Genomic DNA, 27,073 nt, shown 5'->3' on the forward strand with positions numbered 1-27,073 from the left:
ACATGCTAGGGCATGCGTGCAGAGGTCAGAAAATAACTTGTAAGGATTGATTTTCTTGGAACATCTGAGTCCTAGGGATGGAACTCAGGTCACCAGGTTTGGTGGCCAGCATCTTTATCTGCTGATCCATCTTTCTAGCCCTCTGTTCTATTTTTTTTTCCATATTAATTGTAAATTGTCCAGTGAGTTGGCTCCTGTCAAATTACTTCTAGGGAAGTATTGTGATTTGAGAAAAATGCTACAGCCATAAAATACTCTTCTTATATTGTTAGAGGAGCCAGCTGAATTTTGTGCATCTGTAAATATAGTGGAGGGCAGCAGTCCCGTAGTGTTGAGATCCATGGCGGCCTTGGGCCGTGGTGGGAGTGGCTTGGGCCTCACGCAGCTGTACCTCACAGCACAAGCTTTGTCTGCAGCACCTCACTTAATTCTGGAAACAACTTTCCAGTGTTTTCCTCATAGACACATCTAAGGCCCTTTTACAAATTTTATTTTTCTGTCTTCAATTATTTTATAGCCCCAAGAACAGATTTCTAATAGATTTCTCATTTACCGTCTTAGATATGGCAGAGGCTGAGGCATATAAGACCCTTACTGAGGCTTTAGAATATAAAACGGTATACAAGATATAACAGTGACCAAGATATAACATTTGACTGAAATGACTTTTAAGCAATTGAACATTTTTAGACTTACCTGGCATGTTCAGGGAGCTGGTTTTCCCAGGGTGAGGCATAGGATGTGCTGACTCCTGCAAGTTTCCCAAGTACAAAAAGCTCGACTGCATAATTTGTGGTAGTGAGGGACTGAATGGCATTTTCCAGGGGGGGGGGTGAACTTTGTGTGTTTTCTGTGCTTTCTATTGAACTACAGCTTTATTAGCTCCACTGCCAGAACTACAACCCTTCTCAAAACCTCCAATTTTGTGGAGGTGGTGGAGAACTAGGCCCATTTAATTCCTGTGTGTGGCCCTGGAGAATGGTAAATGACGCAAAACACAGTAAGGAAGTGAATTGGAGGCCATGGTTATGTTACAGCACATTTAATTAATTATAGTTATCACTACCTGCATGTGGTTGGGAATATTCAGCAAGGTTCCTGCTCTTTTAGATGTGACTTTCTAGAACAGTAGTTCTCAACCTGTAAGTCATGACCCCATGGGTTCCCCTATCAGATGTCCTGCATACCAGATATTTACATTACAATTCATAACAGTAGGAAAATTATAGTTATAAAGTAGCAACGAAATAATTTTATGACTGGGGGTCACCACAACATGAGGAGCTGTATTAAAGGGTCGCAGCGTTAGGAAGGTTGAGAACCACTGCTCTAGAGTAACCCACAGTAATAAAATAAGGTGAGTTCGGAGGGGGATTGGTACACAGTCAAGCGGATAGGCAATGGAATTAGAAGGAAGCACACTGACAGACTGCTGTGAGAAGGCACTGGTAACAGAGCCTAGCACATGAGGAACTCAGTAACTACGAGTTGAACAAGAGTGATGGTCGTAGAGTTAAGGCGGTAGGAGAGGGGGACGTTGGTCAGTGAAAAAAGGGCCAGGTAGGGAATGGCCTCCAGGGCAGTCGTTTGGGATTTTAGCTTACTCACCAGGAGGTCTTGGAAGTTGTGTTTTGTCTCAGTAATTTTCCTCCTTGAGTGTTTCTCTTAAGGAAATAAGTAAGTGAAGACTGGTGGCCCAAGACTCTCCTGACCATTTTGTAGATTAGTGTTTTAAAAAGACTTGGACCTGGACCATTGAGATTGCTCATCATGGAAAGATGTCAGCTCCCAAGCTCCATCCTGAACCCACATGGTGGAAGGAGACAACTGACTCTTGAAAGTTGTTTGTTCACCCCACACCCCATGAAATAAATAAGTAAAAATATAATAAACAGTTTTTAAAGACATCACACTAGCTTGACCAAGATTAAGAGGATAGGGATATAGGTTTAATATGCTATAACTTATGAGCCCAATTGAATATTATAAAGCATTGCTAGGATAATATGTATAAAAACACAAAAGCAATTTCTCTTTAGGTTTCCAAAAATGACCAAAATAAGAAAGTGTATGCATATTACCATAATAACTATTATAATGTCTTCGGGCTATCTCTAAAATGTTATTTACAGTGAACAAAGTTTTGTCATGATGGTAGAATTCTGAGGGATTTAGTTTATGACTTGTAAAAATTGTTTTTATTTTTGTCATTTGTAAGTACGTATCTTTTTTTTTAACTAGTATAGAGGTTTTGTTCAGGTGGATGTAATGGTTTAGGAAATAAATATTAGAGTGGTTGATTGATACTGTAATTTTAGTACTGTAGTTTTGGACATTTACACATGGTCCAAATGGCAATTTTAGGAGCTATGTGTACACACACACACACACACACACACACACACACAGGCACACACACACACAGAGGCACACACATAGAGGGAGAGAGAGACAGACAGACAGACAGACAGACAGACAGACAGAATATATCTGGCCACATATCTTGGATAATTATCAAGGAGGTCAGTAGCCTCCATGTTGGCTCTTAGTGACCCCATGGATTTCCTGATTTCCTCACCTGCCATAGTTTGTTCCGCATCACACCACATCACCAAGGGTTGGTCTTGGTGGCCAATAGTGTGCACTGGAAGTTGACTGAATACTAATTCCAAGCTTAGGCCATAAAAGATTTTATCTCCTATGGACTCTGGTTCATCTCTCTCTCTCTGTGCTCACTGGCTCTGGAGAAGCTGGCTGCTGCATCACGTGGCCAGACCTGTAGAGAGGCCCTAATGGTGACAAAGGCCTTTGCCATGTAAATGAGCTACATTGGAAATAGGACAGACAATCTTTCAGGTCATTGGCTTGACCACAGCCTTCTGAGACTGAGTCTGAGCCATCCAGATAAGCTGCTTCCAGATTTCAAACCCTCAGAACCTATGTGACATAACATGTTTGTTGTTGTGTGTGATGCAATGCCTTCAGCAAGCACGGTGACATTGTGTAAAGGGTGGAGAGACTTGTCTTCTGGGTGAGCATACTATACTAATGTGCCTTTTGCCTTACAGGTTTCCAATTCCACATCTTCCTTACTGTCTTGGGCCATGTGGTCTGTAAAGGGATAAAGATGAAGAGAGAGTTGTGCGAGTGTTAACTGCTGTCTGTTTTTCCTCCTTTTGTCATGCCCCAAGAGTCACCAAAATTGATATCAATTTACCATGCCCACTTTAGAGGACTGCAGCAAAGCATGCCTCCTGCAGGAGTCAGCCTGTGGACGGTGATTTCCTTTCACTCCATTTGGTTTAAGCCTGTAAAAGGCATTAAGTGAAAAATCTGATATATTTGTTAGGGCATTTATTGTATTACTGAGTTATACTTTCTGTTCTCAGTAAATGGTTTATTGAGAACATAAACTTTGAAGAGGTTTTGTTGAGGATTAGAGATTTTTTTCCCTTCTCTTTTGGTGAAATAATACCCCACAAAACGAGGCCTTTCAGGGGCTATTTTGAGCCCTGTTTACAGCGAAGGACATGCTGTTCCCTTCTGGTGAGGCAGGTTTCTGCCTACAGAAACTCCTCTGCAGGTGAGGTTTGTGACTTGCAGGGCTTCAGAAGCGGCTGCCATTGCTGTGCACTCTTTACCTCAAGCAGATGCACCACTAAATCACACGGTTTCTGCAGAGCCTCTCATGATGGAAATGTTCACGACAACCACGTGATCTGAGCTAAATATTTACAGCTGATCTATCCGAAACAGAAGCCATTTCTAAAGTTCAGTATGGATTGATTATTTTTCATAAATGAAGATTTAGATTTGAATTCTCAGTTCCATCTTATTAAAAGTGCTTTAATCAGGCACTTTGAATTTATAGGAATTGGCTAATCTGGTGTAAATACCAAGAACAGCACATGGTTTCACATGCACTGGCAATTTATTTATTCCTTTAAGGGTTGGTGAGATGGGTGAAACAATAAGACATCTGAAATCGATGTAAGCAAGTTAAAGAGAAGAAAATGTCGATCTTTACAGCAAGTCTGTGAAGTGCGAGAAAGCTATTAATCCCATATTGACTGTATCCAGACAATGGGAAGGTTGTGAGTCCCTTGACGTCCTTGAGGTAGCAGCAGAAGGCCATGTAGTTACGAAGGTCTAGTGTTTATGTTTCAGTGTAGAGGTGGTAGATGACTAAAGAAACAGCATTGTCCAAATAGAGTGTCACCAAGTGTATGAATCAAACTCGAGGGCAGGCCCCATACACTTAGGAGTGGTTGGCTAATACAAAATAAACTATATTTTGTGTGTGTTTTTGTTTTCGTTTGGTAATTTTTTTCTTTGCTTTTTTAAAAGTTGTTTTTATTTTTCTTTTTGAGAGAGAGAACATGAAACTGAGAGGGCAGGAAGATATGGAGGATCTAAGAGATATTGAGGGAGGGAACACAATGTGATCAAATGATCAAAATATACTGCATGGAAAATTTTAATAACAAAAGGACTGGAAATTTGGAAAACAGTTCTCTTGCATATACTCCTGTGGTTTTGAGTATCTTCTAAGTTTAGAATTTCCACCTAAGTATTCTACAAGTTTTAACTTTCTGATTATAGAGTTACTTATCATATAAAATATATATTAAAGCATTTTTTTCTTTTGTGTCCTCCAGTCACAGGATTAAAAAAAAAATCTTTCAGTGCTTCTGCTGTTAACTACACTGTTAAAATACTTAACAAAAATTATAGAAGCACACTGGGCTGTGGTGGTGGCACACACCTTTAATCCCAGCACTCCAGAGGCAAAGCCATGCAGATCTCTGTGAGTTCGAGGCCAGCCTGGTCTACAGAGCAAGATCCAGGACAGGCACCCAAAGTACACAAAGAAACCCTGTCTCAAACCTCACCCCCCAAAAAGTAAAAGAAAATTATAGAAGCACATAGCTATTAGCCTTAAATCCAGGACCCTCTTTTAAACATTGCTTGAGATACAAGTATATTGTTTGAGAGGTTGGTATTGTCTTATGAAAGAAAAACATTAACACATGGTAAGCTCTATAAATTAATAGTATAACTTAAAATATATTATTTTGGCACTGTAGATGTAGAACTATACTTGAAGTGTATTTAAGTGTTTTGTATATTATTACCCTATATATACATATATGTAATATGTATCATATGTATGTAATATATATAAAATACACACTCTCTATAGACATATACATACAGAGTTATGTAAAACTTCACAACTCAAAGAAGGCATTTCCACTTGGATTAAAGATGGGGAGAGAAATTAAAATGGATTCCCTGCAAAATCAATGTAAGAAAATGGTAAACAAGTGACTATCCTAAGTGGATAGACTAGTGTGTGATCAGCATTCATGGTAGTTATTAGTTTAAAACAAAAGGGCCCTTACTGAAAACAATGTAACAAAAAGCTATGCACCTCTGTGGGGTTTGTGAAATGTAACTGTGAGAATAGCTACATACTTGTTCTTGGGAAAGACTAGTTAGTATATTATGTCATAGGATAAGCAGGTTTTTATTCTGTAGTGAACTTAAGCATTTGAAGACTCTTCTTTTTCCAGGGAAAATTACCATTTAAAAATCAATACTCTAAAGTTTGGGATAAGGTTTAATAATTTCCTTTGTCCAGTCCACTGTTGAGCAATGTAGCATAGCTTTAGGAATGCTAGTGTGAGCATTTTAAAGTTTTGATTCATGCATACCCCACTGAGGATCGTCAGCACTTTCTCTACATTTCCTCCAGGGAGAGTGTAAGGGCCCCTGTGTGCCACGTATGGGCTACATTTGGAGCCTGTGCCCAGCACTGTGGACTCACACACCTAGCTCTGGGTATTATTCATCTTGTCCGTGTTAAGACTAGATTCCTCCTGTTGTTAAACCGGACTCTGCCTGTTATTAAATGTATGACAGTCGAGGTGTTAACATTAGAGAAAGAATATCTCTACAGCAACAGAAATATAATTAAAGGTAAAGAGAAATAAAGGGAAATATGTCTTTAAGAACTTAATATTAACTCAATAATCTCATTACTATCTGAGTGATGTACAGCTTGCTGAGTTCATATTTTCGCAGTAAATATTTTGCAAGGCATGCAGTAGACATAATGATGTAAGAATCAAAAATCTGATGGCAACTCTATTTTATATAAATAAGCCCCTGTTTTAAGATATGTCTATACATTTTTTACCCATCCGTCACCTTTCCTCATCCACTTCCAATTCTCAGTGAATCCCTTCTTCCCAACGTGCCCCCTTGCTATTTTCATGTCTTTTTAAAAATGTTGTTCTTGTTTTGTACACACTGAATTCGAGATTGCTCACGTGAGTAGGGTAGGGCGTATCCACAGAGCAGTGAGCACACCACTGAAAACCAGTGCTTCCCTTCCCCAGCAACCGTTAACTTCCAGTGGCTACTCTGGCTCAGGGAAGGCCTCAACGAAGAAAGAATGTTGGCGGGCCCCACAAGGTGGGTCTCCTGCAGGTAGCAGCTCTAGGGAGTCCATGGATGTGATGGTCATGTCATGTCACTGCATTCCTCCCTGAATGGATCTGATCAGAATAACCCTTTGATCATCTGAATCAATACAATGATATTGGTAAAAACAGTTGCAAGACTACAAATCTTCCTGGGGTAACATTGCCATTATAGACACCTATAGTAAAAAGCATTCGTTTTTATAGGGACAAGCATTTGCAAGGAGATTGTCATTAGAATAAACGAGTGAGACTCAAACAATTTTCTGTGCACTAAAACCTGACTTACTTCTGGAAACTACTGTAACAATGTTGCCTGTTTACTTGGAGGGGAAGAATCTTACTGTACCTTACTATAAGTATAGCATCAGCAAAGGACGTGTGCTCTTTGTGCCGGACAGCCCTCTGTCTTTGCTATTAATTTGATTAGGATTGCCCCCTGTTCTACTGCAGAGCCTCCCACCTTGGATTTACTGCACAGCCTGTATTTCCTGTGTATTAGTCTATTTTTCTTCTAGGGTTTGTCCCAGCATCACAGATTCCATCGAGTCATAGTTGATCAATCATCAAACCCTCTTTAGAAAATAAATTAACTTCAACTCAATTCCTAAAACTAAGGGCCTTTTCGAAAACCCAAAGGAGACTTGTGAGGATGGTTCCCTCCAACAGAAGCTCTGATGGGAAGTAGTACATGAATGCTTTGCTTCTGATGTGCAGACAAGATGGAGAGCTACATCCCACAGTTCTGTTTGGTGCTGAGAAGCACAGAGAGATTGGTCATTGTGGTTAGATCATGAGAGCAGTTTTAAGAGGTCGGGTATTTAGCTCACTGGCTGCTACCCATGTTGGCATCTTCCACAGAGCCAGTGTGCACACTGTCAGTTGAGAGGATCCATGCCCTGTGACACTGCTTTGTGGATAGTATGCAGTATGTTCCTAGTGGGCATAGACCTCTTCACATTACTCCAGGTAGTTATGCAATGTATGAACCAAAACATGGTAATTATGCTTCAGACATAGGCTCATAGTTTATGGACTTCTATCCCAAAGCTGTATGGAATGCAAGTGAAGAATATTCTAGAACTTTCTGTTCTGATCTATGTCATCTCAAGCTTTTGCGTGAAAATTAGTTCTTTATTGAATTCTGAAGTTAATAAATTATGCCTAATATAACTCACTATAGCCAGCTTTCATGAGCAGAAGCATCTAGATATTCCAATGAAGATTAGTATATTACATGTATTAATTATATTAATAATTACTAATTGATATTATATATTACAACATATATTTTGAAGTCAACTCTAGAGGACAAAATGGAACTTTCCTTCATCATTCTATAAGCAGATCTTTCATAAGTTTTGGAGGGAAGACCCTTTTGGAACCAGAGTATAAGGCATAAACGAAAACACCTGTTTCTGCTTTATAAGATGACATTAAAAAAACAGGGACTGGACTAGGGTGGAGAGATAGCTCAGCAGTTAAGAGAACTGGCTGCTCTTCCAGAGGACATGGGTTCAATTCCCAACACCCACATGGCAGCTCACCACTGTCTGTAACTCCAAGATCTAACACCCTCACACAGACATACATGCAAGCAAAGCATCAATGCACATAAAATAAAAATAAATTTTTTAAAAAGATAAAAATGATTCTTTGAAAAAACAAAAAGCAAGCAAACAAACCAAAAATCAGAGACTGATTTCAATCCCAGTTGGAAAAGAAAAAATAAGGCATGAAATAACATTCCTCTGAGAATACGTATTTTGAAGAGGTACTTAAAGAGCTAGGACTTGACCTTAGAGTTTTTGCTGTTGTTTAAAAATAAACGTTTATTTTTTAAGTTCTTGTTTCTAAGATTAAGATGAAACCTTTGTAGGTATAACCTACATTGATATGCTCAGTCCTGACCAAACATTCATTCATTTCTCTTCTCAACATGGGTAGTCTTCTTTAGGGTGATGGTGGATTCTGGATTTGTCCTGCTCCCTATTTTCAAGAAGGTGCAATCCCGGCTAGCTTTGCAGCAGATGGTGCAAGGGCCAATGGAGAGAAACAAAGACTCTGTTTGATCTGTTCCTGGGAGGCAGGGGGAGTTCTGTGGGTCACTCCGGCAGGCCAGCACTAACCCCACTGCCTCTACTTCATAATCAAGTTCTTCTCAGATTCAAGGTTATGTGATGTTACAACTGGAGCGTTGGTAAATGTCTGTCCCACTTTTCAGTCTTGTTTCTGAGGCACAAAATTACCCCATGCAACAAAGAGAGAAAATGCTGCCTGTTCTTGATGGTCCAAGTCTAAGGCTGTTTTCACTTCCCGGGTTATCATCTTCTATGATTAGAAAATCCAAGGAGAGAGAGAGACAGCGAGAGTGAGAGCGAGAGCGAGAGCGAGAGCGAGAGCGAGAGCGAGAGAGAGAGAGAGAGAGAGAGAGAGAGAGAGAGAGAGGGAGAGGGAGAGGGAGAGGGAGAGAGAGAGAGAGAGAGAGAGAGAGAGAGAGGGAGAGAGAGACAGAGAGACAGAGAGGCAGGGCAAGTTAAGAGGAATGCGGAGCATTCAGAATGACTTATATAGCAGCATAGCATGATTTTCAACGAACTTAAGACAGCTTGTTTGAAAATTACTCACCATATAAGATTCTGTTCACACACACATAAGCTTCAGATCTGATAATAATTATTTTTCATCCTTTTAACTTATGGTTGTTCAATTCCTAAGATTTTTCCCCAAAGAATTCCTACAAATAGCAGTGTCTTTTCCCTTTTTAGAAATATGAATATGTATTGGCCAGCAAGATGACAAGATGGGTAAAGGCTCTTGCTGCAAAGCTTGAGGACCTGAGTTTGATCCCTGGGACCCACAGGGTGGAAGGAGAGACCTAATTCCAACAGGCTGTCTTTTGACCACCAAATATGTTCTAAGGGTATCTTGGTACCAAGTACCCAACCTCCTGTTCATCCATCTGTCCATCCTTCCATCCATCCATCAATGTTAAAAATGAACATTGCTCACATACTTCCTAGGTTTCTCTGACCCTTCATAAGCATAGAGTCTCACTGAGTACAGCCTCATCAGCCTGATAGATAGAATGGTCTTCATCAGCCAGAGGTAGATGGAGAGGTCAAGCACCACTAAGGAAATAAAATGCTGCATGGTAAAAGAAGAGCAGCTCAAGTCAACTTCACATGGCCAGCTAGAGACCCTACATAAAGGAGACCTAAAAGACCTGATTGGAAAGAGGAAGTGGAGGCACAAGGAAACACCTGCTTAGTGATTATTCCATGGAGAAGGATGTAAAACTTACAACTATAGATGACTTTATAGTGGATAATGAAACTGTGACTGGGGAGTGTGTGTGTGTATTTATGTGTATGTGTCTACATGACTGGGAGTTCTCTTTGCTAACACTAGAAGTTACCTGCAATGCTACCTAAGGTACATCCTTTCAAATTCACAGGTGCATCAAGAAATGCAATCTCTGGCAGGACAAAGAATGAAGGGAAAAAGGAGACCAGAGTAACGAAGTTGCAGTTTCCTTGGAGTCGTTGTCTAAAGTAGAAAATGCTGCTGTGGGCCCCAGAAAGATAGCACATGGGATTGAGAGTCCCCACATAGAGTGCTCAAAACACAGGAATGGGCTTCCGAAATCTAATTCAGCTTCAGCAATAGACTGCATTTTTTAATTTTAAAAACAACAACAACAAAAGCCTGCTTCTAGAAAAGAGAGACTGCAAGAAAAACTTTTCATACTTTTCTCTCTAGATACAGATGAGAAAATCTCCCCTGAAGATTCCTGCAGATTTGGCCTAAATTTACACAACTTAAGGGGTTTCCAAAGCCAGCAGCACAAATCCGGAAAGTCCCTGGGTCCTGGGAGAGCCAAAAGAAAATCCCCACGGAGAAACACATTCTCAGTCCCTGCTCCCCAGGGACCCCACTGATCACTAGCACACAAGCCTGAGCTCAAGGACCAGAATTACAAGCAATTAGAGAAAGATCATTTGGACCGAGAATCAGTAGCAAAAGAAACTGGATTAAACTCTCTCCTGACTCACAACTTCAGTTATTGAGAATTGTCAGATATGTTCATATCTGACAAATATATCTATCCAAAAAATGAAAAAAAAGGTCAAATCTGAAAGCTGACTAGGAAGCCATAAACTTGAACAGGGAAAACAGTATATTAGATGCAAATAGCTATCAAGCCTGTTAGAATGAAAAGTGGCTCTGAGGTGATTACCTAGCCTGGAATTCAGAGAGCAACAGATGAAAAATAGGAATGAGTGAATACAGGTGTTGAAAATTTAGTGAGATGGCATTGTACAACAGTTACAAAGGAGGAAAGAGAATTCTGTAAGGGTTAAAACTGTGGCAGGTTTTCTACAGTTGATGGACATGAACTTCAGAAAACAATGAAAGCTAAGAGCATATATCAAGCTCATCTAATAAATAAATACATAGGTAAAGCAACCATGAGACTTTTTTAAGGTAGCAAGGAAAGTCTGAAATATGAGGAGGAAGGGGATTTAATAAATTAGTAAGCATAGATATAATAACATAATAGCAACAGCAGCAATAATAGCATCTAATGTGCATCTTTTTAAGAAAGTAGAAAGTGAAAGCAGATATCAGACAATTATTTTAAAGACGAGACTCGTGCCATTAGAATTAGTGTATTCTCGTTTCTTTTGAATTATTTGGCAGGCAAGTAAAGATTACGCTAAACCTTGATTTACAGTCAAATTTCCCCAATTTACAGTCAAAGTTAAATTCATCAAAGCTAAGGAATAGTGAAGTTTCTTCTGATACTTCTTTGATGGTAAAAGCCAGACTTTCCCAGCCATTTGGTTGCTGTAGTTTGGGTGGTTCTGAGGCATTTGGTTACAGGTTTGGGGAGTACCTGAAGACCAATGGAGACTGTTGCCAGGCATAGAACAGTACTCCAATGCCAAAAAGTGCCCTATGGAAATCCCTTACTATCTCATCCAGAAGCACTATGGCGGGGGTTGAGGGGTTGGGGGCACTAACTAGGACACCTGAGAATGGAATTAAAGTCAAGAACAATCTTTACAAGAGTCCTGACTAGATGGATAAACCTGCAGAGTGTGCTCTCTGTTGCTGCTTACTGGATTAAAGAATCACTGCTATGACCTATTAGAATTCACCCAACTTCTCACAGAGACTCTAAAAGTCAGAAGGAACTGGACTGATGTCTTGTAGGCTCTAAGAGACAGTGGATGCCAGACCAGACTACTATAGCCAGCAAAACTTTCAATCACCAGAGAAAGAGAAAATTAGATATTTCATTACAAAGTCAAATTTAAACAATATCTATCCACAAATCCAGCCCTACAGAAGGTACTAGAAGAAAAACTCCAACCCAAGTAGGTTAACTACAACCAGAAAAACACAAGCAATAAATAATCTCACACCAGCAAAACCCAAAAAAGGGAAACACACACACTACAACCACCACCACCACCACCACCAACAACAACAACAACAAATAACAGGAATTAACAATCATTGGTCATTAATATCTCTCAATATTAATGGACTCAACTCCCCAATTTAAAAGAGATGGACATTTCATATTCATCAAAGGAAAAATCCATCTAGATGATGTTTCAATTCTCTTGAGTAATTTTGGTTGGAAGTCAATTTTGTTAGATATTAGGATTTTCTTAGATATTGCTCTACCAGCTTGCTTCTTGGGTCCATTTGCTTGAAAAATCTTTTTCCAACACTTTGCTCTGAGGTCATGTTTGTCTTTGACATTGAGGCGTGTTTCATGTCTGTAGCAGAATGTTGGATCCTGTTTTTTTTATGCCTTCTGTTAGCTTGGTTTTTTTTAAGTTGGGGAGCTGTAGTGATAAAAAAACATATGGTATTGGTATAAAAATAGACATGTGGATCAATGAAATTGAAACCTAGATATAGATCTACACACCTATGGACACTTGATTTTTTTTTATAAAGAATCCAGAAATAAAGAAGCATCTTCAACACATGGTTCTAGTCTAAGTGAATGTTGGTATGTAGAAGAATACAAATAGAATGATATCTCTCATCCTGCACAAAACTCAAGCCCAAGTGGATCAAAGACCTCAACATAAAACCTGATAGAAGAGAAAGTGGGGAACAGCCTTGAATGCATTGGCACAGGAGACATATTCCTGAACAGAACACCAATGGGCAGGCACTAAGACCAACAATTAGTAAATGGGCCCTCATGAAACTGAAAAACTTCTGTAAGGCAATGGATGCCATCAGTAAGACAAAACGACAGCCTCCAGAATGGGAAAAGATTTTCACCAACTGCACATCTGACAGGGGGCTGATATCCAAAATGTATAAAGAACTCGAGAAACTAGGCATCAAGAAACAACAAATAATCTAAAAATGGGAGAAATGACTGGAATTGGGGGGGTTCGGGGGGGGGGATGTGAGATGGGGTGGAAACCTAGTGCAATGGAAATTCTGTGGACTCCAAGACAGTACTCCTAGTAATGGGAGACATGGAGACTGAACCAGCCATCTTATGTAACCAGGCAAGGCCTCAAGTGGAGGAATTGGGACACCAACCCAGCCACAAAAACTTCCACCTACAGTTTGTCCTGCCTACAGAGTGTTCTGGAACCAGAACTTAGCAGAATCATCATCAAAGAGGCTGGAGAAACTACATCCACAACTGATGGGAGCAGATGCAGAGTCCTGTAGCTAAACAAACATTAAGTGGAGCTTGGGAAGCCCTTTAGGGGAGGGAGACAAAGGATCAGTAGATGCAGAGGGGTCAGAGACACCAGGAGAACATGGCCAACAGATTCAAGTGACCTGGACTAATGGGGGCTTGCAGAGGTCAGGGAGCCTGTAGGAGTCTGAGCTAGGTCCTCTGCATATGTTATGGCTGAGTAGCTTGATGTTCTTGTGGGACTCCTAACAGTGGGAGCGGGCTACCTCTGACTCTTTTGCCTACTTAATGGAACATTTGCCTCCTGCTAGGTCGCCTCATCCAGACTTGATGTGATGGTTTATGCCTGGTCTTATGGCAGCTTACTTTGCCATGTTTGGTTGATGTCCCTGGGAGGTCCGCTCTTTTCAGAGGGGAGGCAGCAGGATCTGAGGGAGAGGGGAGGTGGGAGGAGAGAGGGGAAAGTGTGGTCAGGATGTAGTATGTGAGAGAAGAAGAAAAAAAATTAAATTTAAAAAATCCTAGAATCAAACCCAGATTGCATCATTTAATTGAACTAAACATTTTTTTTTTTAAAGAATCATTGCTGCCTTTGGACATTCAGTCTCTTCCTGTTAATTCAACTTCACAGGCTCCAAGGATTTGTTATATTAAGGTTTCTTTACAATACTCCTGCATACTCTATTCAGACTTCTTTTCTAAATGTCCCCCTTGAGAGTTCTTTCACATGACAAGTCACAGCTTGTGAAGTCACACACAGGACAATCCGGTCACTGTGACCTTAAATAAATGTACAGAAAACTGAAAAAGCATGGTGCTGCCATGTAGTGATATATTGTGTACCCTAATAAACTTGCCTGGGGATGGGAGGACAGAGTCAGCCACTATATTAGACGTGGAGGCACACACCCTTAATCCTATCACTTGGGGGACAGAGATCCGTCTGGATCTCTGTGAGTTCAAGGCCACACTGGGAACAGAACCAGGAGTGGTAGCACACACCCTTAATCCCAGGAAGTCAGATGGCAGGGCAGAGAAAGGTATATAAGACGTGAGGAAACAGGATCTCACTGTCTCGAGGCTGAGGATTTCGTAGAGGTAAGAACATGGCTGGCTTGTTCTGTTTCTCTGATCTTTCAGCTTTCACCCCAATATCTGGCTCCGTTTTTTTAAATTTTTTATTAATAAGACTGTTTAGCAATTCGTGTTACACTCCCATGATGTGAGAATGTGGGAAACAAGTGCTAAGGCTGCTTTCCTGAGGGGGAAGTCGCCCACTTCAGGACTGGCCTTTGATCAGACGGGTGATGGCAGGCCGTGACGTAGAAAACTGGTTGTCGTCTTGCTGGTGGGGTCGCTGACCTTGGGAGGGTTTCACTATTTGCTACTCCAGTGTTAACTGAAGGTAGAGTGAAGTTCTGGATATTAAGGAGGATTGGAACTTAACATGTGCAGTAGTAGAAGTACTGTCCTAAAGGGCAACTGCACACTTAGATACAGTTGGCACAGAAAAAAAGTATGGGAGCCAACCAAACTGCCTTCTTCTGCCTTTGAAATGAAAGGAGACAGGGTCAACTTCATCACACGCTGTAAGCCCAACAGAGCGTCTGTGGGCTGTTCATAGGCAGTGTTGCAGGCCTAAAGCTCGAAGGAATCCCAGCTCAGCAAGTACACTCCCTTCCTGTCCAGCATCGAAGGTGTGCTTGCCGTTTGTATCAGCTGGCGCTCATCTCTGAAGCTGTTCCCCGTCAGAGTCCTATAGTCCCACTATAGGAGCCTCTTAGAGAGATTCGGTGAATGAGTGCTGAGCAGCTTCCTTGAGTTTTCATAATCACTCAGAACTGCGGTTGTGGAATGTGAACAGTGGTCTAGACCTCCAGTTTCCCCTCAGTCACTTCAGACGCAGGCAGTAGTACTGGCTCTCTCCCTGTGTTCTTCGCTCATGTCTCCCATGTTTAAAGCACAACAGAATTGTTTAGCCATTGATTTTGTTGGCTAAGGTCCAAGTCTTATGGTTTCTTAATGTCTTTCTATAAATTTTATTTTGTGCTGTTGTAAAAACCACTATTTTGAAAAATCACAAATCTCTAGTTAAAAGTTCATGTTAAGTCCACATTATTATTTACTATTTCAGGCAAAAAATATATATATAAATTCGTGTAATGTTTGCCCTTTGGGGCTGAAGAAAGAGTTGGAGTGAGTTACTAAGTATTTTTTGCAAAATATATTTGATTTTCCAGGACATATGACTTTGAGTTTTAAGTGTTTTCTAAAGGTGGGCATATTCAGTGGTTGTATGTATTTGTTTTGAAACAGGATTTCACCTGGCTTGCCTGGAACTCACATAGAGACCAGGCTTGCCTCCAACCCACAGAGATCTACCTACCTCTGCCTCTCAACTACTGGGATTAAAAATGTGTACCACCACACCCAGCTTGTTTTTAAAGTGTAGCTCAGGCTGGCCTTGTGCTCCTGCCTCTGCCTCTTTGGTATAGCCTACCCTCCATGGGATGTGTCACCACAACCAGCATAATTCTTAACCATAAAAAAATTATTAAGTTCTATGAAATATTTTTCATACCTATTGAAAGTTGTTTGCCAAATATCTTTGTGGCAAATGTGCTTTCTTTTCTTCTCTTTACAACCTCATTTGTAAAAAAGAGGAGATTCTGTTAATGAATTAAGAATACATTTAATACTTTATATGCCAGAAGATCTGCATAACTTGATATATTTTATAAATTACATAATCAATAAAATTGTAACGTATACTGATGTCACTTCAGTCATAGATGTGTGGTTATAGTCAGGTTCTTTGGTATTTTTTCATCTTATGAAAATTTACTACAATATCTTAAACATCTGAGGAAATAATGGCACTTTTTTTAAAGAGAAAAAGAGAGATAAGAGTAACCACTAATACACAGAAGAGCATTTAAATATTTTATTTAACAATAAAACAGAGGGTAGAAGACGCTGAATTTTCAAATTCAATTTGAAAGAAGGTAGGAAAAGAAAAAGGCATAGGAAGATAAGATTCAATGCAAAATTACCCTGACAACAGCAATTTTAAATGTACCAATACTTTAAAAAATATGAATGGATTAAACTCTTCTTAAAACACAAGTATTGCTTGAGTGCATGAAATCTAAGCCTAGCTGTATATTATATATAAAAAGTAGGCAGATTGCAAAAGGTGTCAGAGATTACTAATCCGAAGACACATGCAGTCATTAAATTAATGAGAGGAAAATGTAATTGTAGCTTAGAATGTCTTAATTAAATGTAGAAAAAAATAATATGAGGCTGAAAGTCTTACTTCATGTGTGAGGTGTAACATTGCTAGAATGTTATACATTTAATAACCAGCTTTGTACAGCATAAAATAAAAAAAATTAAGGGTTTGTAGGAAGATATGAAAAATATGCCATCATAATAGAAGATCAATACTACAGTCATAGCACTCTGATAAGGTAAACAGATGGCTTCAGGTAAAACTCATTCCCCAAAGTATGATATCTCACACAACCCAGAAGAGCCAATGACCGAACCTGTGGTACTAAAAATGCATAGGGCAAACTGGGACACAGCCGGCTCTTGAAATACAATAGAGAAAGTAATAAAATGTCCATGCCAAAATTTAACTTATGCATTTAACTTCGTGCCTAAGTTTGATATCACAACCAAAATTTATTTCATAGACATTATTAAAAATGCAGTTAACTGTAGCTAAAGTTTTCCTGCCTGGCCCACGGTCAGGACAAATCTCTCTCACCTGCCAGCCCCACAGCCGCTCAGACCCGACCAAGTAAACACAGAGACTTATATTGCTTACAAACTGTATGGCCATGGCAGGCTTCTTGCTAACTGTTCTTACAGCTTAAATTAATCCATTTCCATTAATCTATACCTTGCCACGTGGCTCGTGGCTTACCGGCATCTTCACATGCTGTTTGTCATCGTGGTGGCTGGCACTGTCTCTCTGACTCAGCCTTCCACTTCCCAGCTTTATTCTCCTCCTTGTCCCGCCTACACTTCCTGCCTAGCCAATGGCCAATCAGTGTTTTATTTATCGACTAATTAGCAACACATTTGCCATACAGAACATCCCACAGCAGTTAACTTAGATGGGAAGAATGAGATTGTCTTAAATGTGTGTATTCCTTACATTTAGGTACAGTTCATCATATCTAAATGTAATCAACAATCTTCAGCAAAAACAAAGGCACAATTGTCAGCACATAATTCTCCACAGCAGTAAGCCGTACTCAAGTACTACACAGAGCTCTCAGAAGTGGGGGACTGCCAACTCACATGGCTCATCCCTTTTATTCCTTAGATGAGAAAATTAAGATCAGAAATCATGTGTGAAGCCAGTCATGGTAGTTCATGTCTCATGTAATGTAATCTCAGCACTTTGGGAAGCTGAAGCAGGAGGATGATCATGAGTTCAAGACCAGCATTGGCTACATAAGTGAATGACAAACCAGCCTGGACTGCAAAATGAGATCCTATCTTAGAAAACCAGAAAGAGAAAGAAATGGTGTGCATTGCTCTGTATTTTACACATTTACAGTCATGAATTTAGTGTTGGCTACTGGCATACCAAATATTGTTATCGCCGGTTTCTTTATGTATACAAAATGTAGTAACATAGGGTTTGGGGTGATTGACAGCATTCTTTCTTCTTTTAATAAATGTTATTTATTTGATTTGTACAAAATTGTGTCAGGCCCCAAACTCAGATCTGATTCCAATGTGGCTTGATTGCTCTATTTTATCAAAGTGATATAAAATTGATGCGAATGGAATGTTTGCTGTGGTAACATGTAAACAGTACTTTCAATAAAATTGTGTCTTGATTGCGAAGTCTGTCTATTTCAGACTTGACTTTTAGAAATATTAATGGCAACTTTGTAAGCATGAGAAGGTCTTGAGACAGCAAGATACAGGTTGGTGACTTGGACTATCTGTAAGGGGGAGAAGAAGGGCTTTAAGAATGCCTCCTTTTCTTATGGACAAATGTCTCTCAGCCAAAGACACTTAAAACCAGTCCAAGGATCTATCTGTAAATGAAAGAAACAAAGAGACAAACGACCAGCCATTCCAGCAGCAGATCCATTCCTGAAACCTCCGGATAGGAAGGTTTAGCGAGGTCTCATAGAGCTGCCATGTCCTGCTGTTTGCTCTCCCACGTCTGTCACCCCCTGTCCCCTTCCACAGCCCCCTCCTAGCAGCTTCGCCTTCTGACGACAGAGATACTTCAGAGCCATGCTAGTGCTTAGGGAAGGGCATCTGTCTGCTATTGGCATGCTCGGCACCTTCAAGACTTTGAAAAATATTGAAAAATATTCCGAAAGCAGCTTGGCCCTGAGCCTCGCCTGGCTGCCTCTGAAAGTCGGTGCAGTTAGAAACACAGGGATCCGTGGCTAAAAGCCTTTGGAGAACATGGATTGCTTCACTGAGCATTCCATCACCATTTCCTACCTACTCTCCACACTGTCAAATGGGGGTGGTTTCCTTGTTGGACTGTAAATACGAGAATGGGAACAGTGCCTGGGAAAGTGCCTGACATGTGTTCTCCTCTCTGTAAAGGGGGTATCATCAGTGTTATGTTAATTATCCATGTCTGATTGCTCTGACCAGCAGAATAGTTTCCATGAAAAGCAAAGCTGGGCTGACTGAGCATGGCTGCCACCCGTTGGAAGGCTTATACCACATCAAAGGCTGTGCTTCTATCCTTTTCTCCAATAATCTTGAGACACATATCCTCTATCTACTGTTGTTTTAAAGGTCATCTTGAATTGATTCTGCCCCATATCATTTAAGCATATCTGTTTGTTAACCTGGAGGATCGTATCAGAGAATGGCTGGCATTTGGCAGGACACTCGCTTCAGTAATTCTATAGTTCAGGCAAGAAAATATGAATTCTTAGAGGAAAAGTAATTTTAGTAACTAGAGAATTTAATAGCAGCTCTATTTTAATTCTCCTAGTTATTTGGTATTAATTTCCTATAAATGCATCCATATGTGCATGCTGTACAAAGATTCTCTGAGTAAGTGCTGGCAGCGACTTGATAAACTGCCTTCTCTAATTTTCTACTCCTGGACTTACTTTCATCCATTCTGAAATAATCAGTACTTTGCTTACAGTCAAAATATTCTCAGTCAACAATACTTAGGCTATCCAGAGAAAAGGTCGGTTTAATGTAACAGATACTGGAAGGACCCATATGCAGTTGGTGTGTTTATTTCAGCAGGTAATTGAAGTTGTTTTTCTGGCCAAGAGTCACCTCAAGTACATAAAACATGGCGTAAGCCTGAGGTCCTGTTTAGTGGGTTTCTTCTTTGGTCTGACTTCTCTGTTTCTGCCTGTGTTTTTAGGCTCAGCTATGTAAACCATGCCGAAGATCTGGCTTCCAAGCTTCTACAGTGTTCCCCAAAGAACAGGCTATCTGCACAGGCTGCCTTGAGCCACGAGTATTTCAGCGATCTCCCCCCGCGGCTATGGGAGCTGACTGATAGTGAGTAGGACACATCTGTAGCATCCAATCAAAGCACTTTGTCATCAATATGTAGCATGCATATAGACAGATGGGCGCATTCATGTGTGCATAAACATAAGGTTATGTATGTGTGTGTGCGTTATGAGTGTGTGTGCGTGTGTGTGTGTGTGTGTGTGTGTGAGAGAGAGAGAGAGAGAGAGAGAGAGAGAGAGAGAGAGAGAGAGAGAGATCCTGTATATATATATATATATATATATATATATATATATATATATATATATATATTTATTGGAGTCCTGCCATTCAATTGCTAGCTTACCAGACACAGAAAGAAAATGGATTCATTTTTTGCTATCTCTACTCTGCAGTCTGCAGCTGCACGTCTTTGTATTTGATTATGTGTGTGTCCAAAAAATGATCTGAGCAGTCATAAAGGCAAAGGAAAATATGATTTACATATTTAGTGCTTTCTGCATACAGTGCTATTTTAACTGGCTACAGTACACAGAGGAAAAATGATTCATTTCTGTTTGATTTTCAGAGGCCATCTTGGTTGTGACAATAGCCTTAAAGAGCACGGTTAGGCAGTGAGCTGGAGAACAGAGCTGGCAATCGGCTAATGCACTGAGCTGACATGTAAGAGCTGAAGACATGCAATTCATTTTAACGACACATGCTCGTCGTATTTGTATAGACAGCTCTTCTCTAGATCTTTTTAAAACAAAACCGTTCCTGGGTGGGTTTGGTTTTGTTTTTACAGAACTGCTCATATTTGCACAGGCTTCTTCAATTACATTTAAAGTATTTGGGGAAGGATTTATGGCTGGGTGGATCTCAGCTTTCTTCCCAAGTGTGAAACAGAATTCTTGTGAAATTTTGAAAAACACTGTGGCAGCAGTAGGAATATTTTTATTCAGTGGTGATATGTTCTTTCCAAAGACCCATTAGAGATATTTCTTAACATATTTTCCTGATTGCCTTAAAAATAGCATACTGCATAGATGCATAAATATTTATAATGCACTTATTAATTCTTGTACATACATCACTTAGAGTAGACATGAAGTTACTTCCTTTGTCTCTAGGAGTTTTTGATTATCCCTGCAGTATTGGATTCTCTATAGCATGAGTCACAGTCACCCTTTATTTTGGAACTAAATCCAACTCCCTTGAGCCTTCTTAACCTAAATTATATACATATATATAAAATATATGTATATATATTATATATGTGGGTGGATAGGTACATAGATAGATAGATATCACTTATTTCTATCCATTTTCTTGTTGCCCTAAGGTAACTATAGATGTTATTGACCTGACACTCTCCTTATGCTTACAGATCTTCGTTAATATCTCAATTATTCCTGGTCTATATTTCCTTTATCATCCATCTTACTTCCTTTCTGAAGATCGACCACCTATTATACCAGTGATTCCAAACTTTAAAAGCAATTAAAACCTATGAAAAAACAAAACAAAACAATGAATGGACCATGCATACCCCTATCCTGGAAAAAACAAAAAGTACAAATGGGATATTAGTCTACGGCTCCCTGAACTTCTCACCTGGGGTTTGTTCTCCCCATGCAGTCTAACTTCCACCTTGATCTCACCCCTCCTTGGCAACATCTCAATCCCAGTCGACTTGATGACTGAGTTTAAGCCAGATTTTGAGGGTCTGTGAATTCTGAATTCTGTAGTAGTACTTTCCTGTTAATATGGACTTATTAGCCACTTGCCACTTAGTTTATCAGCCAGTGGTTAAATCCAGTTTCTGTAAGGGAGTAAATGCCTACACATTATCACTGAGCAACAGACTGCCAACCGAGACAGCCTTGTCCCCGTCATTAACAAGTACAATGTATGCAGAACACCAGAGGGGAATTAAAACCACAAAAAATACCTCAGGGTGGTATTTTTAATATGAGAATTTAATTTGTAATTTCACAGATTAAGAATTTTGGCTGCATTAATCCCTTTATCAGCTCACAGCAGGCTATTTGCAGAAGCATAACCATAAGGCGATATTCATTGGCAGAAACACGTCTCTGCATAACGTTAAACATCAGGAGCAGTGAAACCTTTTGAAGGGGGGAGAATAAAGATGAAAAATCATTATATTTTTAAAGCGAGATTCTACTAAATGCCTCCGGTAACAATTTTGAGTTACAGAAATGCTATTTCTGTGTCTAGAAGATAATCATTATGAAGGATAAATCCATTCGCAAGAAAGGACAATCCCAGTATTAAATACTATAGTCATTTCCATTTAGAACAACGTGGCTGCCCTTGTAAACATGTTTGCAAAACAAAGAATCCCCAGACTTCTGTGACTTTGGGAATTAGGCTGTGTGACTCTTGTCTGAGTTAGCATTCGGCTGACTGTACTCAGAAATTCTCGAGATTCTTCAAATTAAACTCCAGATTAGTGCAGATTTTTGTAAAATTCACTGTCTGGCAAATGCAGAATGTGTGGCAGCAACAGAACCCTCATGCCTTCCCTTTCAAGGGAATTCCAAGGAAGTACTGAGCACCACCAGAAGGAGGTGTCCACAAGTGGTGGTGCTGGCCCACCACTGCCAGGCGGGCACCTAGCTGCCCTGCTCAACTCCCATTGTCAGGAGGAAATAGCTTCGGGTGGGAGGCTGAGACGATAGATATTTATTCTCACAGTTCCAGGGATGACAATTGAAGATGTAGGTGCTGGCTGATTCTGGTCCTGGTAAGGGCTGTCCTCACGACTGGCAGAGGCCCACGCTGCTTGGTCATCACAGAGCAGAGAAAACATTTCTCTGTTCTTCTTCTTATAAAGCTACTAATCCCTTCATGAGGACCACCCACTTCCTGAGCTCACCTAAGCCTCATCACTCCCAAAGGTCCCATTCCCAGACACCAACACAGTGAGGCTGGGGCACTAACATCAGCTTGGAATGGGACACAATTCATGCCACAAAGCTCTTAGTCTGTGATGGCTCATAGCACTTTTTAGAGGAATGCCCACAGAATAGATAGATAGATAGATGGATGGATGGATGGATGGATGGATGGATAGATAGATAGATACTTGAGGCAGAAAGTGAAATCAAGTTAAAAGGGGAATATTGGTCTCCAGCCTTGACGTGCTTTGATTAATCAGACCCCATGGGTGTACAGTCTACATGGGTGTGGAAATCAATGGAATCAGTGGAGCTGGTTGGGCCTCATAGGGAAATGACCACCAGAGAGCAGATAATATGGCTTATAAGGCTGATCTGGATTCACCAGGTAGGAAGTGTCTAAGTGACCATGTGCTGTGGTTGGCCAAGCCCTGATGGTGGTATGAGAAAACTCAGCTGACTTCTCAAATGGTCACTGAAGTACATTCGAACATTTATTGTAGTTATGTAATAAGAAAATGTAGAGGTGAAGTATTTGTGTCACCAAAGTAGGAAACAGAATAAACACATCAAGCAAAAGTAATTGTACGATTACCTAGGGATCTCTCTGGCAGTTAAAGCTGACCGAGGATGGTGACAGTGTCATTTCCCTCATATTCCCAAACCCCAGCAGCCTTGCTCTACTTCTTCACAGAGATTTAATTGCAGGAAATAAATAGAGGGTTGATTTAGAAGAAATTCATTACTTTCCCCAAGCACACCATGGGGCATTCTCCTGTGTATACTATCAAGTTACATAAATAATTGAAGCTGAACTATCCTTGTCAAAGTAAATGAACAAAATATACTTCACAGCACAGAGTCCTTGATTTTATTACATTCATTTGCTAATTTATAAAACTCAAATCTCCTAAAAGAAGGCCAGCAAATTGGTCCAGTGTGGCGATCTCGGAGCTGGGAATCAGACCCCCAGACTGTAAGCTCAGCTCTACAGGTCCTGGCCAGGCAACTGTGGACCTTTGCCTTCATCCCTCTGTGCTTCCAACTTTTGATTCGGAGAGCAAGCTGAGGACAGCATGGTAGTCCTGAAGGACCTTTTCAGATCTGTTTGTAGTGTTACCCTCATGGCCCTCTATGGCACCTTTACAATGTAACATAATATGCTATTATGTAGTATCATTGTCATCCTCTTATGAATGTAGAAAGCACACCAATTTTTTATTTTATTAATTAATAAATGTATTTATTTTGAGACAAGGTTTCACTATATAGACTGACCTTGAACTCATAGAGCTCCCTGCCTGCCTCAGCCCTCCTAGTGCTGGGATGAAGCTCTTGCATCACCATGCTGGCTGGCCAGTACACCCATTTTAAACAGCTTTGCTGTTTCCTTTTCCTGTTGTGTCTTGAATGTTTCCCACCTAGGCAGCCATAACTCTGCTGTCTTTGGGGGTTTTCCTGGCTGTCACCTTGACCTATCAGTGGAATTGAACATGGTTGTCTGCCACCTCTTCCTGCTAACACTTCCTTCACTTGGTTTCCTGGACAAGATTCCTTCAGGGTTTACTTTCACCTCCTAGAACTTCCCTTTGCAAACTCTTCTCTCCTGCCAGGCCGGCGTGAAGGCACACGGTCAGTGTTCTGGTGCATCCTCCTCAGACCTTCCTGTCTGGCTCACTTCCCAGAGCTGGGTAATTCCATCCAGTCTTGAGATTTCGATATCATCCAAACACAGCTCCTAAGGTCCCGTGCCTTGTCCCAGTGCCCCTGAGTCTCATATTGAGTCATAGACACTGAAAATTTAGAATTAATAGACTCAGACTCATAACCTTTTCATCCCGACTTGCTCCTTCTGAACTGCCCTTGAGAATAAATGGCGGCACCGTCTTTCTGGGTGGTCTTTGTGTCCTCTGCTTTTGTCTCACACTTCCACAGAGTCACTCAGTCCTCCGCTCACTTGTCACTCTCCCCCAGGGTTCACAACAGCACTCTAGCTGGTTTGGCCCCTTCTTTTGCCGTCCTAAAGTCAGCTCTGGCTTTTCCTCTTTACGTATTTTTGAGCTTGCTTTCCTCGGGTTTACCTGCCCTGTCCTGCACGTGGCTGCTCAAACAGTCCTTCTCTACCAGGGACAGCTCTGACCTTCTCCCTCAGCCTCCAGTTTACCTTCTCTACTTCTTCGTAACTTTTACCGTTAATATTAGATTGATTTGGTTGTTTATTTTGTCTCCCCCAGTCAGAAGGTCCCAAGGCAAGCATTTCCTTCTACTCTGCTGCGCGTGATGCAGGATTCTGCAATTCCCAGGAAAAGTGAGAGTAAAAAACTACTTCTGTCATGAGTGACTTGTCTCGTGCATATGTGTGTGTGTGTGTGTGTGTGTATGTGTGTGTGTGTATGTGTGTGTGTGTACACGTAGGTGTACGTGTGTATGACGCATGGAATATATATAGCTGTGTGTGCGCATTTGACCACTGGCATTTCAAACGCCAACACATACCACAGTGTTCCACATGCTGGACATGCAGACTGCTTTGCAATCTCCATTTTCTTTTTAAATAAAATGTTGTCAACGTGTGTATAGATATGTAAGCAGAACTTTTTGTTCTCTCTCCAGTGTCTTCTATTTTTACCGTCCCAAATGTGAGATTGCAACCTGAAGCTGGAGAGAGTATGAGGGCCTTTGGAAAAAACAATAGTTATGGCAAAAGTCTATCGAACACCAAGCACTGACTGGCCTGGCATTCTCGGGAGAGCACAGGTAAGGGGCCCTGCTTAACTGGGAAGTAATGTTCATAATAGATGTGGAGTAGACCTACTCACTGAAACATTTCAGCCTCATTTCCCCGAAAACTGTCTTGAGTCACATGGGCTATTCTGGCATTTATCAAACATTCTGCTGCGGTAGAGGACAATCAGGAATTTCAATGTTTTCCGGCACCTCCTAGGCTCTAAGCAAAGTTCCGCTGTATCATGTACGTTATTGATACAGTCAAATGCAAACCACCGAGTCTTGGGCATCTGTCTTAACTGCTCTTGAATTCATCATTGAAGTTAGGAATGCTCCACTTTGAGCTGCACCTAAACCACAGACCTGTTTTTTTTGTTTGTTTGGTTGGTTTTTTTTTTTTTTGTTGTTGTTGTTGTTGCTGTTTTTTGGGCAATATTATTTGTTTTTTAATTATTTGCTGTCATTTTAAATTAGGATATTTCACATAAAAGTCTAGACTTCTAGCTTCTCATGAATTATCGGCAACTCCTACAATTCTCCACTTCTGTCCCATCAGAAGATTTTATGTGTGATAAGAGAGAATGCCCAGTCCCCATTTTAAGATAAGCTGGCCACTGGGCCCTCCTGGTTTCTGATTCCTCTCTGGCTCTGGCACAGACCTGTCATGGTAAAGTCTTGGGTTTTACAGTTTAGCTCTTCGACCTCTACTGTTTTGCAGGTAGGAACTGTAAACAACCTTGGTGATGTCCAGGCATGTCATCCTATCAAGTCATCGCACATGCCCAGTGACAAGTGTAAGACAGCAATGTCTGAAGGCTGTGTCTTTCTTGGTTACCAGAAAGCAATGTCTGGATTTCTGTGACATCTCACCATGTTTGTTTGTTCGTTTGTTTGTTATTTCAAGTAAAGGTTTCTATGTCGCACTAGCTGTCCTGGAACTCCCTCTGTAGACTAGGCTGGCCTCAAACTCAGAGATCCACCTTCCTCTGCCTCCTGAGTGTTGGGATTAAAGGTGTGCATCACCACCACCCACATCTCGCTCTTAAGCAAATGGAGAATGAACTTCCCTTGTGAGGAAGCCTTTTTGTGCTGGTTTCTATAAAGCATGTTCATTGCTTCTCTGTGTTCCATAACTGTCGAGTGGAGTGAGCTGAATGATGTGACAGTAAGAACTGTTCATGTGTGTGTCTGTGGGGGGCGGAATGGGGAGTATCAGCCGGAGATTTATATCAAGTGCCTCCCTCAATCTCTGTCCACCTTATTTTTTAAGACAGGGCCTTTCATTGAACCTGGAACTCTCTGATTCAGGTAGTCCAGCTGTCCAGCAAGCCTCAGAGATCCTCCTGTCTCTGCCTCCCTAGCATTAAGATTACAAGTATGCCATGCTTGGTTTTTTGTTTTTTGTTTTTGTTTTTCATGTGTTCTGGGGAATAGCCTGGATTTCTCCTTTTTGGAAATTTGGTAAGAAACTAAGTGGACAGATGACAAAGACTGCAAATTCAAATGTACACCCAGCCCTGGGAAAAACCTGTCAGCGATTTCAGAACTCAGCTTTTCATGCTCTCAGCATGGAGTTTCATTTTGCTGGCGTAGAACACAGTAGAGATTTATGTTGATTTGGAAGGGGTAAAAAAAAGATTCCTAGTTAAAATACAGCTTGTAAAGGCTGATCAGGAGCTACTGCTCTTAAATCTGCAGCTCCACAGGAGAGTACAGCTCTTCCTTTGGGCCATTGGGTGTGTGGTTACCTAAAGAGAACTTGACCTCAGTGGCATCCGGGA

At 40.7% G+C, this 27,073-nt stretch overlaps 1 protein-coding gene across 3 annotated transcripts in view; it reads left to right on the forward strand.

Moving 5' to 3' along the window:
• Positions 1 to 27,073, forward strand: part of Cdk14 (cyclin dependent kinase 14) — a 573,205-nt gene that overhangs the window by 466,678 nt on the left and 79,454 nt on the right. For all 3 annotated transcript variants that reach the window (XM_059257306.1, XM_059257307.1, XM_059257308.1), the window contains 2 exons: positions 19,565 to 19,704; positions 25,179 to 25,322. In XM_059257306.1, coding sequence (XP_059113289.1) covers positions 19,565 to 19,704; positions 25,179 to 25,294 — 256 coding nt within the window. In that variant the 3' untranslated portion in view covers positions 25,295 to 25,322. The remainder of the gene's footprint in view (positions 1 to 19,564; positions 19,705 to 25,178; positions 25,323 to 27,073) is intronic.

This window comes from Peromyscus eremicus, chromosome 3 (genome assembly GCF_949786415.1).
Source record: "Peromyscus eremicus chromosome 3, PerEre_H2_v1, whole genome shotgun sequence".
NCBI classification, from domain to species: domain Eukaryota; kingdom Metazoa; phylum Chordata; class Mammalia; order Rodentia; family Cricetidae; genus Peromyscus; species Peromyscus eremicus.